The sequence below is a fragment of the Amphibalanus amphitrite genome, unplaced genomic scaffold (assembly GCF_019059575.1).
Source record: "Amphibalanus amphitrite isolate SeventyFive unplaced genomic scaffold, NRLGWU_Aamphi_draft 000162F_arrow, whole genome shotgun sequence".
Classification (NCBI taxonomy): domain Eukaryota; kingdom Metazoa; phylum Arthropoda; class Thecostraca; order Balanomorpha; family Balanidae; genus Amphibalanus; species Amphibalanus amphitrite.
The window spans coordinates 487,966-505,804 of NW_024881657.1; the positions used below are offsets into that span (position 1 = coordinate 487,966).

General features: G+C 49.7%; 2 protein-coding genes across 2 annotated transcripts; one reads left to right on the plus strand and one right to left on the minus strand.

Moving 5' to 3' along the window:
* The first annotated feature begins 240 nt into the window (after positions 1-240).
* LOC122383361 lies at positions 241-2,788 on the plus strand. The gene is made up of 2 exons (XM_043369671.1): positions 241-281; positions 1,746-2,788. The coding sequence occupies exon 2, from the start codon at positions 1,751-1,753 to the stop codon at positions 2,267-2,269; it is 519 nt and encodes a 172-aa protein (XP_043225606.1). The 5' UTR covers positions 241-281; positions 1,746-1,750; the 3' UTR covers positions 2,270-2,788.
* A 2,878-nt stretch (positions 2,789-5,666) lies between these two features.
* On the minus strand, positions 5,667-7,178 carry LOC122383360. The gene is made up of 2 exons (XM_043369670.1): positions 6,922-7,178; positions 5,667-6,708 (listed from the first exon to the last, which is right to left on the minus strand). Exon 2 carries the CDS (start codon positions 6,701-6,703, stop codon positions 6,185-6,187), a length of 519 nt encoding a protein of 172 aa, XP_043225605.1. The 5' UTR covers positions 6,704-6,708; positions 6,922-7,178; the 3' UTR covers positions 5,667-6,184.
* Between the last annotated feature and the right edge of the window lie 10,661 nt (positions 7,179-17,839).

A 17,839-nucleotide genomic window follows, 5' to 3' on the forward strand; every position in this document is an offset into this window, starting at 1 on the left:
GTTATGATGATCTGTTTCATCGTTGACCAAGATCATTTACCATCAGCATGATACCTAAAAAGTAACCTCCATCATTTCTCACCATCTCGGCGTGAGCCGCGAGCGCGTTTGTCCCCCATGACTAACCAACAAAGCGGGGAAGGTCAGCGCCGCCCGGAAGACGCCGACGACGGGCCGCGGGCTGCATCTGGCTGCGTAGTGCCGTATATAAGGACGGGACAGAGCCAGGGGAGTAAACAGCCTCCCGTCTCCGCAGCCAGCACCTCACTTCTCTCTCACAGGTGGGTGCTGAAAACGTGCCGACAGCAATGCTCTCTTATGTTGGATTTTATATCTTTTTATCAAGTTCATTATCAGCCGTCTTTATTATGTTTCTTTTGTATTAATGCCAGCATACCAAATATTCGAAGCTGTAGGACATATGTAACACAGATAAAAAAATCAAACACAGTAAGAAATGCTATTTAAACGAGCTGAGTTTGTTATCCCGCGCCCCGCTGGGCTATTCAGCCATACGCGCCCTGCTGGGGGGGGGGGGGGCATTCTGCCCCCCTGTCTAACTTCCGAACCGATGGTCGTAGAAAGACGGGGAAAACGGCAATCGAAAGCTCTCAACAAGGCGGATCTTAAGAGCCCAGATTTTTTTGCTTAAGTAGGTCAGAGGTCAGGTCAAGGTCAGGTCAAGGGTACAAGATGCAAGTTTCTACAGTATCGGCCTTGCACCGTAGTTGCCGAAGAATGGACTGAGACTGATTGCCCAAAACGTGTTCTTAGACTACCAAGACAATATTCGTTGCATACAATGTCATTCAAAGGTCAAGGTCAAGGTCAGTTCAGGTCAGGTCAGGTCACCAAAAACAAAATATAGAAAAGGGCATGTGCGACACATGTTTTATGGGTCATTTTACTCATAGAATTCAATAGACGCACTCAATAAGTGATATGGACCACCTCTGGATGAATTTCAGGTCGAGGTCAGGTCAAGGTCAGGTCAAGTGAGGTCAAATTTTGAAGTTGGTTGTTAAGGCCTAAAATGGTGTCTATCTGATGCAGTTTTTCACGGCAAATCGAATGGTGCTATTTTTGATTCCGTACGAGGTCTAGAACTTCCAAAAAAATCATTTTTCAAAATTTTTGTCTGTCGTGACGTCATAAAACTTTGAATAACTTCCACATTTTTGAACCGATTCTTCTAAAAATTGGTATGTAGGTGCACATAGACAACTTCTTTGACATATATTCCGGTTTTTTCGATATACTCAAAAATTTGGATTTTATAAATATTTTCCCAAAAAATCAGTTTTTTGAAAAAAATTGGGCCAAAATCCAAAATTTTCAAAAAACCGAGATAGCCATTTCATAGACAAAGTAGAATCACGTATAACCTTTTTTGTTACGTCTTGATTCCTTTAAAAATGAAGATGTTAGCGGCGTTTGAAATTTTGCCATTTTTGAGGCGAAAATGGCGAACATGACGTCACTAAAACGTCAATTTCTCAAAAATTTTCCGACGGATTTCGCTCAAATTTTCAGGGAACGTGTCAAATTGATGTATGATAAGGTACTGAAAGTTTGACGTCGCTGGCGTAACGCGTTTAGAGGTTATTGGCGAAAAACGGGAGGGGGGCAGATTCTGCCCCCCCCCCAGCGGGGCGCGGGTTATGTAGATAAAATCATGATATCAAGTCTGTTGAATTTGTGAAGCGTTACGGTGAAACTAAATCACGTCTTTCTGTCCCCTACAGCCAGGATGCACTTCTCTCGCGTCGCCGTGGCCCTGACGGCCCTGCTGCTCACCGTGGACGCCACCTTCATCATCGGCACGGCCGGCACGGTCGGCGTCGGCGCCGCCACCGCCGGCGTCGCGCTGGCCGGCGTGGCCGGTCTGGCGCTGGGCGCCGCGCTGGTCGGCGGACTGGCGCTCAGCCGGCGCCGCGGCAAGCGCGACGTGGCCGTGCAGCAGCAGACCGACATGGTGCTCGACATGGTGGCCGCCGCCGACGCCTACGGCTGCGCGCTCAAGCTGGTCTGCCTGGTGGAGTCCAAGCCGGAGGACCAGCTGAGCGCCGAGGACGAGCTGATCCTGCAGCTGTTCGGAAAGGCGCCGGCCGCCGTCGCCGAGGAGCAGGTCAACACGCCGCGCAAGGCCTACTTCTACGCCGCCTACCTGGGCGACTCGCAGGGCAAGGACGCCTGCCAGAAGGTGTTCCACTCCTGCGAGGCCAGCTACGGCCAGATGATGGCCTACGTCAGCGCCCTCACCAACTAGGTCTCCCCCCGAGCCGTCAGTATGACGTGCGTCACACACATCTCGCCTCATCTAGAGCTGCTAGTCAGGCTCATCGTTGTCCACATCATCACTGGAGGGGTCGGGGGCTGAGGCCTGGCCGCTGCAGGGCCGGGCAGTCGGCGCGGCAGAGGCGGCCAGGCGCGGTGTGCGCTCCAGCACGCGTCTGAAGTCAGCTTGGCCTGTTCTATTGTCCTGTTTTCCTAGCGTGCGCACGCGGCGAATGTGCCCTTTGGCAAAATTCGCTGCGTGGCATCGTCTTGTCTCTCTTTGAGACGACGAGCGCTGTGAGGCTTGGAGAGCTGTATTGTCTTCCGTATCGACTGGGTTTTCGGCCTCGCCCCACGGGTAGGCTGTAAACAGCTGTTGTTTTACCTTGAGTCATTTATGAGAACCTATGTTTTATTGGTGTTTGCACTTGAGCAATGTTATGTGTCTTGCCTCTCGGCAAAGATATCAAAGTGTGTGTCTGTTCGAAATGAAATACATTGTGAAATGTAAGTTGATGTTGATATGACCCAATCATGTTTCATTGAATAATCTTAGCAACAAGCTTCCCAATGTGCCCAATGAATAGCAAGGAAAAGTTACCAAATTTCGAGCCTTTACTTAGGTATTTTTTCGTTGAGAGCAAAAAAGTACAGGTAGGGTTCGATTCGCCCCCCCCCCCCACACACCAGTAATAGGGTTAACCCACGAGCCGCTACGGGGCAGTAAACCGCGCCCTGATGGGCTCTGCCGAGCAATGCGGTCTGATGGGGGCGGGGGCACTTTGCCCCCCCCCCTAAGATCTCGAGAACCACGCAACATAGCGACAAGCGGCAAACGGTGTTGGATAGCCCCAACGGATGTGACTCAGTTTCATTGACCTTGGTCTAACCGATGACGTCACAGGTCAGGTCATATGTCGAATTTTCACCGTTTACAGGCGTTTCAAGAAATGCGTTGTAAAATCGAGTTAAATGCATGCCATTGAAAATAATCGATGGGAAATTGTCCATAAAATAAATATTTTGCTATTTGAGGTCACTATAACACCTGGTCAGGTCACAGAGGTCAGGTCACTGAGGGTCAAAATATGAAAATATCACGTGATGCTTGTTTTATGGTCCATTTTGCATGACAAATGCGATTATGTGGGTCAGACAGCATTTGGGGCCAGCATAGGTTATGTTCTGGTGAAGGTCAGGTCAAATAAGGTCATGTTTCAAACTTGATATTTTTGCATAAACTGGATATCGATTCGATGCAGCTCGTCACAGGGAGTCTAATGGTGTTCTTTTTTTTCGCTACATGATCTAGAATTGCTAAAAATTGAGTTCAAAAATTTGACGTCATCAATTTTGACCAGTTTTTTTTTTTTCGCTATGACTTGGCCATACAACGAGGTGTTGATCTAAAATTTGTGATGTAGATAAAAGAGGGTATCATATATTTTCTGATTTTTCGAAATTCGAAAAACGTTTGGGATATTTTCAGCTTTTTTAATAAAAAAGTTTTGATTTTTTTTGGTCAAAATCACAAAATATTGAAAATCCGAGATAGCAGTTTTGTAGCTCCGTCTTTTGTTGAAACGACCATGTAAAGAACTTTGAAATTGCTTGTTAACTGTATCTTTTGTCAGCGTTTCAAGATTTCATGTTTTTTGTTCATTTTTGCTCGAACATGACCTCAGTTTTACCTAAATAACTCCTGACCTAAGATGACCTATGATTGGAAATTTTGTATAAGGGTGTCAAACTGATGTTGTAAAAGGTACTGAAAATTTGGCGGCGCTGCGCGTCGCCGTTTTTCGCTATTCAAGAAAAACCACAGGGGGCCAAAATGCCCCCTCCCATCAGGGCGTGGGTTGGGCTGCCCTCCCCTTTTAATTTTGTCAGCTTGTCAAAATCTGATAAGATGTAGACTTGTTGCTTTTGATAGCTTCCGATAAATACTTAACCCTCGCATGGGTAGGGGCCATGGGGGGGGGGGGGGGTCGGATGGACCCCCCATGGTTTTTCGTAAATAACTCGCGCAAAAAGCGGCCGATCGCGACGAAACTTTCAATACCCTCCAGTTGATCAATTTTACACCTACCTGATAATTTCATGACCCTGACCCAAGTGACCTAGGTATGACCTGTGACCTATTTCTCGAGGCCATGTTTGGCCGGAATCGCGATTCGGCGTGTGTCGGCTCGCATTAGCCGCGCGTTTGCAAGCTTCTCGTGGTTTCAAGCGTTCAAACATGTGATTTGATGTTGCTCCCATGCATTTGGGTGGATGTCAAGGTCACCTGAAGGTCAGGTCAAGTCATTGACCTTTGGTGACCTCGGTTCACTTTTCCGAGCTTTACATGTTTCTAGGCTAGTTTGTGGAGCTGAATTCGAATTTAGAGACTATTTGAACATTTACGAAGTAGTTTCGTGCCTTCGTAACATGTTACGAAGCTGTCAGAGGCGGTTGACACGTACTACGAATAGGTACCCGTCACGCCCCCTACCGGTTGACCTGACCTGACCTGACCCGACCTGGTCTAAATGCTTACAGACATCATCTGTGATCAAAACTAACACGATATTCGTGATCAGCACCTCGAAAACCCCTTGGCGACCACACTTTACGAATTTCTAGCAGGTCCCGATTTTCCCGACTTTTGGGTCATTGACCTGACCTGGAAGGTCAACCAATGACCTAGGACCTTAAAATAAGGTATCATCGGCTTCCTCTCGTCACGGGCAACACGCTCGTTTTTTTGCGAAGCTCTAGCTTGATCAGGAGCCAAACGGCAAGGGGGGGGGGCTCCAACCGACCCCCCCTACACATTAGAAGCTGGCAAACGCCGCACACATGCGAGGGTAAACCATGTTTGAGGAAAGTTTGGTGGTTGCAGCACTTACGATGGCGTCACAGTGACGTCATAAATTTATGTCGCTTTCCGATATGGAGCGTTCCTGATGCTTGTGAATCTGAGCATAAAATGCAACGGTAAATGAACTTGAAAGCATACCATTGAAGCATATATGGTGTGTAAATCAGTTGCAGGAGAATCACATTTCGCTCAATTGCCCCACCAATTGCGGATAACAAAAAATGCCAGGCTGTAATTACAACTCTGTCATCACTTTTACGTCCATTTAAATAGGATCGTTAACAAATTCTGAAGCAAATGTACATATCTACCTATTCAAGAATATGCGTGCAAAGTTTCGCTTTTCTATCTCCCCGAATTACCACGGTATCATTGAAGAAGAGAGGGGGGTGGCAACATAATGGCCCCCAGCGGATGCCGGTGGCATGGGGGCCCAGCGGCCGCCGGGCTAGCTTTCTACAAAAAGTTTATGTTCATAGTCATGCAAAAGTGTTAGTTGATGACTGTTTAACAAGAAAACCACATCATGTTTTGTACTTTGTATTTTAGAACTCAAGTAAAACTTGGGTCTTTCTGCTTGACAATACAGCACAAAACACGGTCCATCTGCATCTCAACATATACGATGTGCACAATGATAAATGACTCAAGGTAAAACAACAGCTGTTTGCAGCCTGCCCGTGGGGCGAGGCCGAAAACCCAGTCGATACGGAAGACAATACAGCTCTCCAAGCCTCACAGCGCTCGTCGTCTCAAAGAGAGACAAGACGATGCCACGCGGCGAATTTTGCCAAAGGGCACATTCGCCGCGTGCGCACGCTAGGAAAACAGGACAATAGAACAGGCCAAGCTGACTTCAGACGCGTGCTGGAGCGCACACCGCGCCTGGCCGCCTCTGCCGCGCCGACTGCCCGGCCCTGCAGCGGCCAGGCCTCAGCCCCCGACCCCTCCAGTGATGATGTGGACAACGATGAGCCTGACTAGCAGCTCTAGATGAGGCGAGATGTGTGTGACGCAAGTCATACTGACGGCTCGGGGGGAGACCTAGTTGGTGAGGGCGCTGACGTAGGCCATCATCTGGCCGTAGCTGGCCTCGCAGGAGTGGAACACCTTCTGGCAGGCGTCCTTGCCCTGCGAGTCGCCCAGGTAGGCGGCGTAGAAGTAGGCCTTGCGCGGCGTGTTGACCTGCTCCTCGGCGACGGCGGCCGGCGCCTTTCCGAACAGCTGCAGGATCAGCTCGTCCTCGGCGCTCAGCTGGTCCTCCGGCTTGGACTCCACCAGGCAGACCAGCTTGAGCGCGCAGCCGTAGGCGTCGGCGGCGGCCACCATGTCGAGCACCATGTCGGTCTGCTGCTGCGCGGCCACGTCGCGCTTGCCGCGGCGCCGGCTGAGCGCCAGGCCGCCGACCAGCGCGGCGCCCAGCGCCAGACCGGCCACGCCGGCCAGCGCGACGCCGGCGCTGGCGGCGCCGACGCCGACCGTGCCGGCGGTGCCGATGATGAAGGTGGCGTCCACGGTGAGCAGCAGGGCCGTCAGGGCCACGGCGACGCGAGAGAAGTGCATCCTGGCTGTTGGCAGCAGTAAAAAATGGAACGCTTTCAAACTATTGCGACCAAAAAAGCAGAGAAAGTTATCAAAAGAAACATTGATTAAATTGCGTGATAAAATAAATATTTCGAAATAAGAAATAATTTTGAGAAGTTATTTACGTAATGTGATGCATCAAAAGGAGGAGTTAATCGTTTCATAACTGCGTGGCGGCCATTCTTCTCCATGCTCACCTGAGAGAGGGTGTGGTGACGGCGAGGAGACTGGAGACTGTATGTCCTCGCCGCCGGCCGCCGACTTTATATAGCGCGCGCCACACGGGCGGAGGGGCACGGGCGCCGATTGGCTCCGCTGAAGGTCCTTCCCCAGGCTAGCATTGTCCGGAAGGTGGAGGGAGGGGTCAGCCAGCCCGACAGACGTCCGCGCTCATGGGACGCATTCTGAACACTTGGACAACCAGCCTGAGTAGGCACTTTTTGCTGCTGTAGCTGCAATGAACAAGGCCAAGTCCTTTATAACTATTGATAATATGTACAATATATAATATTTACCTTTATGAGAATCAATATCATATTTAGAAAAAGGTAATGCGATGAAAACATATCCGCGATAGGTGCTAGCTGGCATCTGCGAAATGTTTTTCAGCTCCAGTCACTTAGGTCGGAGCGAGTGGTCTCCCTACAGCGCATATTGCAGGATGTATTTCATCCGACTTCATTTTTTGGCTAATTAAACTACGTTTAGCGAATTTTGTAAGCTCGCGTAATGAAAGACTTTCGGATGAAAAATAATTATGTGCTTACGATTTGATTTTGGCATCCTGAAAAAATGTAGTTCCATTTGCAGAAACAGTGCTCGGAACGAGCTGTTAATATGATTCACTACTCTTAATAATTGTATATCCTCTTGGTTTATCAAATGTCGCCGCTTTATGAGTGGCCGATGCTGACTTTATCAAACGCCGTGGAGTCCGACCGTCACCTCTATCAGGCTCGTACCGGGTAGACCTAGAGGGTAGACTGTGTCCCTCTCCGGCCTGGCCCTGGAGGATAAACTGTGCCCCGTCCTAGCTGGACCTGTCTGGCAGGGAGGGGAGACTGTCTCCCTCTGGGCCGTGCAGTGTAGACTGCGCCCCACCCTGGCTCGGACCCGACGGGCCTGCAGGGTAGGCTGTGCCGCACGGCATCGGCCCGGCTCGCCCGGCTAACTGAATACCTACTGTGTGTAGGCGTAAATGCCTGGCCATGTAGCATGAAAATAAACCAGCCGACTGATATCTTCGATGTAGGATTCAGTGCTTCGGCTTGTTGATAGTGATACTATACATACTTGCCTGTACAACTTTACATGCATTGTGTAGAAATTTGTGTACTTTATATGAAATCATGCTTTTTTACATTTTTTTTTACAAATGACACATTAAAAGCAAAAAACATCTTTTTGTCGGACAGTTCGCATGCTGTTCAGGGTCTAGCGGTATCTGAGAGATCAGAAATGACTTTGAATCCGACATCGAACCCGCACAGCTCGCTCTATGTATACCTACCTGCTGGTAACCGGTGTCCACTTACGGCCAGTGAGCTGTTGTCTTGATGCAAAGCTCATGATCTGTGACTTTCTCTGGTCTTGTGCGTACCCCATTCTATTGAAATTGTCTGATGTTCTGTTTGACATATCCCTCGCCGGCCGAGGGGGGGGGGGCGGGTGCCGCCCCCCCATAGGGTTTTTTTCGCGATAGCTCCGAACACGCTGGCGATAGAGAGCTGAAACTTGGCATATCTGACCTTTGATCCAAGCCGGATCTTTTGACACCAACCGCATTTTTGGGTCAGGTCAGGTCACTGACCTGTGACGTCATAAGTGAACCTCTGCACGGTCTTCAGATGTCGCAACTTCGCAACGCCCTCACTGCCAGAGGAGATGTCACAGGGAAATGAAACTTGCAGGATCTAGTATCCATTATGAGTCCCACAACTTGTATATCTCGGATTTTTCCTAAAGGTCATATGAGGTCAGGTCATTTTCGTGACCTCACCATTATAAGTCAATGGGGAAAAATTCAAACTGCTATTCTGGCGCCGGGAACGATCTCCAACTATCTCAAGCACACAGAATCGTGATTTGATGCACTCCTTGCAAGGTTAGATGCGTCACTGTTGCAATGTTGACCTTGCGTGACGTCATTTATGACGTCATCAAGGTCAAATTAGTTTTTCGTCAATAACTCTTGATCAAATTGAGCTAGCGAGTCGGGAAAGGCACCAATGGACTCAAGAAGGCCTGCCGAATCGAATGATATGCGACATGACCTCTTTCGACCAACTTCGTGACCTGGGGGTGCTGACCTGACCTTGACCTGAGGTCAACACCCCAAGTTGACCTGACCCGGACAAAAAGTATATCATTCGACGCGCCTGAGCGAGGCGAACACGATGCTGCCAAAATCGGCGCTCTGCGGCCGTTTTTTGCGAAGTTATTCACCAAAAACTGAACCGTACCCTGAGGCACTTGACCTGACCTCAGAGGTCACCGGATGACCTAGGACCTTAAAATCGGGTACCAATCTCTGCGTCTCGTAACGGCGCACACGCTCGTTTTTTCCGCGACGCGCTAGCTCCACCAGGGGCGAAACGGCGAGGGGGGTCGTACCCGCCCCCCCCTCGGCCGGCGCGTATGTAGAAAACCAATAGGTCCGGCGAGGGATATTCCATCAATGATAGGTAAGTACTAGTAACGCTCACAGTGAAAAAGTCTTGCAGACAAACTGATAAGTGATAACCATTTCTTGCAAATATTCAACATAACATAGCAAAATAATTTTAAATCTTTTGATATTTTGAAGGCATTGGGGCCCCCGTGAAATATTAGATGAATCACATCGCAGGAGACTCGGCTGAAAACCTCCGGGAACAGATCGATACAAAAGAAGCTTGTGAAGGAGGCGGATGACGCTGGGGGGCCCGGCGTCTCTGACCTCCCGAGTGGCGCCTCTGATCGGGGCTGCGACCGGCGCCTCGCCGAGGTCGGGCCGCGCCGCGGGCGTCGTCCGGTTCCGCTCGCCGCCGGCGCCACGGCTCACAGCTGTGCGTGGCGGCCGGCCCGCGAAGCTGGGCGGCTTCCGCGTGTCCTGCGCCGCCGGGGACCGTGGGCGGCGGGGGACGAGACCGCTGCGGTCGCCGCCGCCTCCGCGCGAGGTCACGGTCACCCTGCAGGCTCCAGCGGCCAGCGGCTGTTTGTAGACAAACACCGGACACGGGCTGGTTTGTGGTGACGCTCGATACGACCAAGATACACCCAATGACCCTGTGTATCGTATCGCTGGCCGCTCCACGCGGGCGCCGCCCTCCATCCGGCGCCAGTCACCCCGAAACACCTTCCGATCGCCGGCGGAACAGCCGCTTCCGCGCCGGTGTGTCCTGCAGCAGCGCGAGCGCGTGTGACCTCGCCGGGTCCTGGGTCCGACCGACCACCCAGCCAATCTCAGGGCCCTGACCTCCGGCTGATGGCCCCTCTGGGAGCCCCGCGGCGGCCCGCAGTGATTTAGCCCGGTCTGGGTCTGTGACGCCGGGAGGATCACGATGACTTGCTTCTCTGACCGGCGTCGGGCCATGAGTGGCGGGCGGCCTGACCCAGAAACTGCCGCGTCCCGCCGCCGCTGCCGCCGGCCGTCATCAATTGGCCAGGCAAGGCCGGTCCCTGCCGGAGGCACTGGCCGGCGTCTGGCGTGCCGGGACCGGAGGCGGTCCTAACCTTTTGGCAGAGGTGTGACACTGAGACTTTGTTCTGGACGAGTTAACACGGTGAAAAAATTTCTATACCACTGAATCAAAAAGAGAAGTGTATGACTATAAGCTAGACGCTTTTAGCGCACAGACAGAAGGACATCCTCTAAACGCGTGGAGAGGGCAGCTCGTCCTGTGTCTAGCGAATCTCTGTGTTGTCTGCCCGCGAACCCTCGACGGCGTCTGAAAGTCATCCGAAAATTGGAGGATGATTGTGTCACTTCTTTTACTTATGACACCTGCTTAGGCTGGAAATTTATAAATAAATGGCTTAGGCCTGTCAGGTCTTACTCATCACATGGAAGAATACAGCTTTCCGTTTGTGACTCATGTTTTATTGACGATAAATTCCCTGATTTTTTTTCGAGTGGCGTGACATATATTGGAATAAAACTACGTAACGTGACATTATAAAATGTCGTTATTTCTGGTCTTTCGATAATAAAGGTGATATCGCATAAATATCGGAGGGAGCAGATTCTTCCCCGTAGCAGTGTACCGGCTAGCTTAGCATATCCCGCGCCCTGATGGGGGGGGGGCATTTTGGCCCCCCCTGTGGTTTTTCTTAAATAGCGAGACAACGGCGGCGCGCAGCGCCGCCAAATTTTGGTTACCTTACCGCACATCAATTTGACACCTTCACACAAAATTTCAAGTCACAGGTCACCTCAGGTCAGGAGTTATTGAGGTCAAACTGAGGTCATGTTCGAGTAAAAAAGAGCAAAAAACATGACATCTTGAAACGCTCACCAATTCTACAGTTGACAAGCAATTTTAAAGTTCTGTATGTGGTTGTGTAGAGAAAAGACGGCGCTACAAAACTGCTATCTCGGATTTTCCAAAATTTGGGATTTTGACCCCCCCAAAAAAAATGATTTTTTTAGAAAAACTCAAAAAAATTCCAAAATTTTTTCGAATTTCGAAAAAACCGGAATATATGTGATAGTCCCTGCGCTCTTCGATATACATACCAAATTTTAGATCGATACCTCTTTTTTTGGCCAAGTTATAGCGAAAAAACTGTTAAAAATTGATGACGTCAAATTTTTGAACTCAATTTTTTAGCAATTCTAGACCTCGTAGCACAAAACGGAGACCACCATTGAACTCCCCGTGACGAGCTGCATCGAATCGATGCCCATTTTATGCAAAAATATCAACTTTGAAATTTGACCTAATTTGACCTGACCTTGACCTGACCTTGACCTGACCTTGACCTGACCTTGACCTGACCTTGACCTGACCTTGACCAAAACGTGACCTAAGCTGGCCCTAAAGTCTGTCTGACCCACATAATCGCATTTGTCATGTAAAATGGACCATAAAACATGTATCACACGACACTTTCATATTGTGACCCCCCAGTGACCTGACCTCTGTGACCTGACCTGGTATCAGTGACCTCAAATAGCAAAATATGTGTTTGAAGAACATTTCCCCATCTATGATTTCCAATGAAATGCATTTTACACGATTTTACAACGCATTTCTTGAAATGCCTGTAAACGGTGAAAATTCGACCTTTGACCTGACCTGTGACGTCATCGGTTTGACCGAGGTCAATGAAATTGGGTCACAAGGTAGTTCCCCGTTGGGGCTATCCAACACCGTTTACCGCTTGTCGCTATGTTGCGTGGTTCTCGAGATCTGAGGGGGGGCCAAAATGGCCCCCCCCCATCAGACCGCGTTGCTCGGCAGACCCCATCTGGGCGCGGGATATGACACACTATACCTATACCACCCTGTTTTCAACGAAGCCGGCCGATGCTCTGAGACCTTCACACTCGAGTTGTGGCGCCGTGTCGGCCGCGACCACCACGGATGGCCGCGGTGGCCACGTGTGCTCACCCGTTGTTCGTGCGCGGTCTGTGACCTAGCCGCGGGCGGACGGTCCATCTGGGACCGAGGACCGGCGCAGAGCCGCCGGGTGACCCTGGCTGAGGTCACCTGATGACGCGGCCCCGTGTTACGTCGCGCCCACTGCCGCGGCCGCGGGCTGGGAGCGGGGATGTGCCGCTCGCTCTGGTGTCCACCGGACGCAAACAAATCGGCCATTATGTCCAGACAAGCCGTCAAACAAGGACGTTTACGGCGCTAGTTTCCAGTTTTTAGGTCTGGCGCTTAATGGAGGGTGATAAGCGTTCCGGACCGAATCACAGGCAGCCGACAAAAGGGTTTCTAGTGAAAGAATGCGCACATATCTATTTTTGCGATACGATCGTTTCCGATTCACGTTTTTGGTAAGCAGTGCTGAAACACTTTAAGTATATTGTAAGCACAAAAAGAAAACAAAAATGTCCTCTCGCTACACTAATAAATGTAAGAAATAGGTACAAAAAGCATGAAGGACAAATGCAGCAAATAGATTCGCAGGCCGAATGTCTCGGAAACTGATGTAATACTTTTTTTTTTACTTATTTATAATATTGTCCTGTATCAACAAGCTGCAATTTTGTTATGATACGCTTACGCAAATTAGAGTCTGGTGATTGTTTTGTTTTATTTTGTGTCATTTTGTAGGGCTAGGCCCTTTTGGTTTGATAAACCCTCGCCGGACCTATTGCCTTTTTACATACGCGCCGGCCGGGGGGGGGGGGGGGCGGGGGTACGACCCCCTCACTGTTTCGCTTCTGATGGAGCTAGAGCATCGCGGAAAAACGAGCGTGCGCGCCGTTACGAGACGGAGCGACTGGTACCCGATTTTGAGGTCTCAGTTTTTTCGACGATCTCTGAGGTCAGGTCAAGTATCCAAGGCACGGGTTCAGTTTTTCATAAATAACCTCGCAAATCATGATCGCAGAGCTGCGATTTTGGCAGCATCGTGTTTGCCCCGCTGAGGCGCGTCGATTCGTATACTTTTTGTTCGGGTGAGGTTAACTTGAGATGTTGACCTCGGGTCAAGGTCAGGTCAGCGCCCCCAGGCCACGAAGCTGGCCGGTGGAGGCCATTTCGCATATTATTCGATTCGGCAGGTCTTCATGAGTATTGGTGGCTTTCCCAAATCGATAGATCAATTTGATCGGGAGTTATTGACGAAAAACTCCTATGACCCAAAAGACGTCATAAATGACGTCACGCAAGGTCAACAATGGCAATGCAAAAGGGAGCATTGAACCTCACAATGAGTGCAAATCATCACGATTTCGTGTGCTTGAGATAGGTTGAGATCGTTCCCGGCGCTAAAATAGCAGTTTTCATTTTCCCCCCATTGACTTATAATGGTAAGGTCACATGACCGACCTGACCTCATGCGACCTTTAGGACAAATCTGAGATACCTATTTAAGTTGTGAGAACTCTGGAGGATGCTACATCCAGAAAGTTTCATCTCCCTGTGAAAATTCTTTGGCACTGAGAGCGTTGTGAATTTGCGACATCTGAGGACCGTGCAAAGGTTCACTTATGACGTCATAGGTCAGTGACTTACCCTGACCTGAAAATGCAGTTGATATCATACGATGCATCTGGGATCAAAGGTCAGGCATGCAAAGTTTCAGCTCTCTATCAAAGGCGTGTTCGGAATAGTGCGAAAACAAACCTATAGGGCGAGGGAGCGGGACCCGCCCGGCCTCGGCGCTTGAAGAACGACAGGGAATTAGGGGAAGACATTGGTCTGACTCTGGCAGGCCACGCTGGTTTTCCACCGGGACTGAGCCCCTCACAGTGGAAAGGCCAACCAGCCCCGCAAACGGCCACCCCACCGCTCGATGGGCCTGTTCCCGAGAAGCTATATATTTGCATTTTTTGTTTTGTTGGGTTAGGCCCTTTCGGTCCAATGACACCATTTCAGAGCCGGGAGGATGATAGGATATAGGGGGAGACATTGATCTGGGCAGGCACCCTAGTGAGTCGCCGGGGCTGAGCCCGTCCGAAGACAGGCCACCCAGCCCCAAGGCACTCACTGCACCCGGCTACGGGGTGCGCTCCCTCGAGAGCAGCGGTGCCGCTCCAAGGGAGCAGCCCGCATGAGATAAAGTTGCCTGTCCAGCCCGGAGGGGGGTTGCGGCGTGGAGGAGAAGGATTTCAGTATCCTGAGGCTAGAAGCACGGAACGGTGATATATTTGCATGATGCTCGTGTAGGATGAAGGTGACAATCCAGCCCGGATCAGGGAGTTTTAGGCGCGCCAAAAAATGAAGTTAATGCCTAATTGTCTGTTTTTATGAGGTACCTAAGAAGTGTTATCAGAGGTAACGTTTTCCCCATTCTACATGCATCTGTTTACAGGTACTGTGAACTTGAGCTGCTGGGGCTACAACATATAACCAATGCGTGTTTTCAAAAATTATCTGATCTATACCTACCAACTTCAGACCTTGGCAATGGTCCGTCGGCCTTCGCCGACAGGTGACGTCGCGGTCAAAGTTCAGGTGAGCCTAGGTGTCGCTCACATCGGACGCCGCACCAGACCGTCAGTTACTGAACTGAGTCGATCAGCCAGAGCCAAACCATTTTGTAAACCTCAGAATCAACTTACTTCATCCTTGATTACAGTGCTCTGTTTCGAGCTGAGACTGAAGCCGACCACGCTAGACATCTGGTAGGTATGAGGGAATATCCAGGAGTCCCCTACCGAGTCCGAAGTAGTTTGACCTAGGTAGGTATTCTCACGGTGACGGTATTCTCACCGGGACGCTCACGTCCCAAGAGCCTGCAGCATATTTGGTGGTCAAATCGCCTCAATATCTGCCACTCATCACCTCGTCTCATGATCCGTAATTGATATAAATAAGTCATGTTTGCAGTTTTGTGTAAGCCAGCCTTTCTGCGTGCACATAACCACAAACCAGTGATATATCGTGAGAATCACCTGGACTAGGGCGACCTCTTACGGCCAGACAGAGCAGCAGCAGTGGTTGCAGATGGCGCTGCATGTATCTGAACAGGGATCACAGGATCGGTCGCCTACTGACCGTTCAGCAGTTGCTTCCCATTCGTTTGATTGATTACCTATATTCTAACGAATTATGATTACGAATGCGTGCTGTGTGCTATGAAACAAAATACTTTCATCTGAGGACTGAGGAGATTAGAGACCCCTGAGGAGATTAGAGCATAGGTCAGCTTAAACATTCTCTCTGTGAAACAACGTACGTGTATGCTTGTGATTGTAATTTTTTAAGTCGATTTATGCTTTGAATAAGAATGAGGTAGGTAAATTCGTGCTGCTAGCAAGATATAGGGGAGAGTGGGGTAAGATGCCCAGGGTGGGAAAGACGCCCCACCCCCTCTAGCGGCGAAACAAAGAATCGAACCTGGAAATTAATGTTCTTAGCGTAAAGCGGAAGCCTGCTTTGTTAACTGCACAAAAATTTGCGAGGCTCAGTTGGGCAACGGCTGGCTGGTGATTGCATGTTTTTTATTTGCTGCTTTCAAAAAATATTTTGGTGTCAAAACATTGTAAATATCAAAGAAGGTAGATAATTTTTGCGTCCCTTGCTATAGAAGTGATAAATTAGCATGCGTGTACTGTGTCCCAAACAGTTTGTTTCAGGGTGTAGTTTTATGGCTAACAAATTGTACTAATTTAACCCGCGACCTGGTGGGGGGGGGGGGGCGGGGGCTATTTTTTGCCCCCCTCCAGACTTTTCGATATATCTCCAGAACCGCTACGCCGATCGTCACCAAACTTTCAGTACCCTCCCGGACATCAATTTTACACATGGTGACCAAAAATTTTTTCCAAAGGCTATGATAGGTTGGCCGGAAATGACGTCAGAGTGACGTCATGTTCTGCCGTTTTCGACCCAAAAAAGAGTTTCGCGGGAAGAGCTGTCAGGCCTATAGCTTTGCAAATACAGAAAAATGATAAAGACATAAAAGCTGTAGAATTGACAGGGCTACAAAACTGCTATCTCGGATTTTTGAAATTTTTGGATTTTGACCCCCAAAAATCAAAAAATAATTTTTTTGGATATAATGATAAAAAAATCCAAAAAGTTTTTTGAATTTCGCAAAAACCGGAATATATGTGATAGTCCGTCCCGCCTTCCATCCACATACCAAATTTGAGATTGATACCTCTTTTTTTGGCGAAGTTATAGCGAAAACACTGTTCAAAATTGATGACGTCAAATTTTCAAACTCAATTTTTAGCAATTCTAGACCCCGTAGCGCAAAACAAAGACCACCATTAGACTCCCCGTGACGAGCTGCATCGAATCAATACCCATTTTATGCAAAACTATCAACTTTAAAATTTGACCTTTTTTGGCCTGACCTTGACCTGACCTTGACCTGAACTTCACCAGAAAGTGACCTAAGCCGTACCTGATAGTCTTATAACCAACACCATTGAGTTGGAAATGAAAAATTGGCCATAAAACATGCATTACACAACCTTAGTAAAGTTGGGCTCATGTGACCTGACCTGTGACCCTTGGTGACCTGACCTGTGACGTGACCTGGTATTGTCAGTGACCTCTAATAGCAACATATCTACTAGGCAACTGACGCCCTATCGCTGATTCTCGACAAAATGCGTTTTCCTCGGTGTTATAGCGCATTCCCTAGAAGCCCCGTGAACGGTGAAACATTTCATCTTTGACCTGACCTGTGACGTCATCGGTGACCCCGAGGTCAATGAAATTTGGTTTCTGTCGACAAATTTGACAGGCCTTTCGAACGCCGTTTGAATTTTGCGGATCCGTCCAGTAGTTTCGGAGATACGAGGGGGGCAAAAAATAGCCCCCCCCCCCACCAGGTCGCGTTATAAACAGACCTCACCAGGGCGCGGGTTAATGTTACCTCGGTACCTTGGGGTAAGATGCCCCCTGTCCTGATGGGGAAAGACGCCCCCCTAAATCCGTAGGCTGTCCTTCAAGCAGCCCGTCAAATCATTTATTACATACCTGTGATGAGAGACAAAAGCCGATCTGGGACTATTGAGAGTGCATTACGGTCGGGTGTTCCCCATGCCGGTCTCTCGGCCCACACAGCGACTTTTTGGGCGGCATCTGACTCTGAGAGCCCTTACGACGGCCTCTGTGGGCTACATTATTGGCTCCAGGGCCCCTCACGACATCCTTTGAGGGCTCCCACGTTGGCTCCACGGGCCGCGCTGGCATCTGAGGTCCCCACGATGGGCTCGAGGGCCCTCAAGCATCATGAAGACCTATAAGGGCCCCACAGTAGTCTCCGAACGCCACCACGGAGGCTTGTTTGGCCGCGCTGGACTATGATGGCCCTAACAATGACCTCTGAAGCCCCTTACGACTACTTTTGAGGGCCCTTACGATGACGTTTGGTGTCTACTGCAGGCCCGAAGGGACTACTGATTCGTTCAGGCGATTCACGTGCCCATTTATGTCACTTATAGTGCAGGGGGCATCTTACCCAACGCCAGGGGGCGTCTTTCCCACCCTGTGGGGT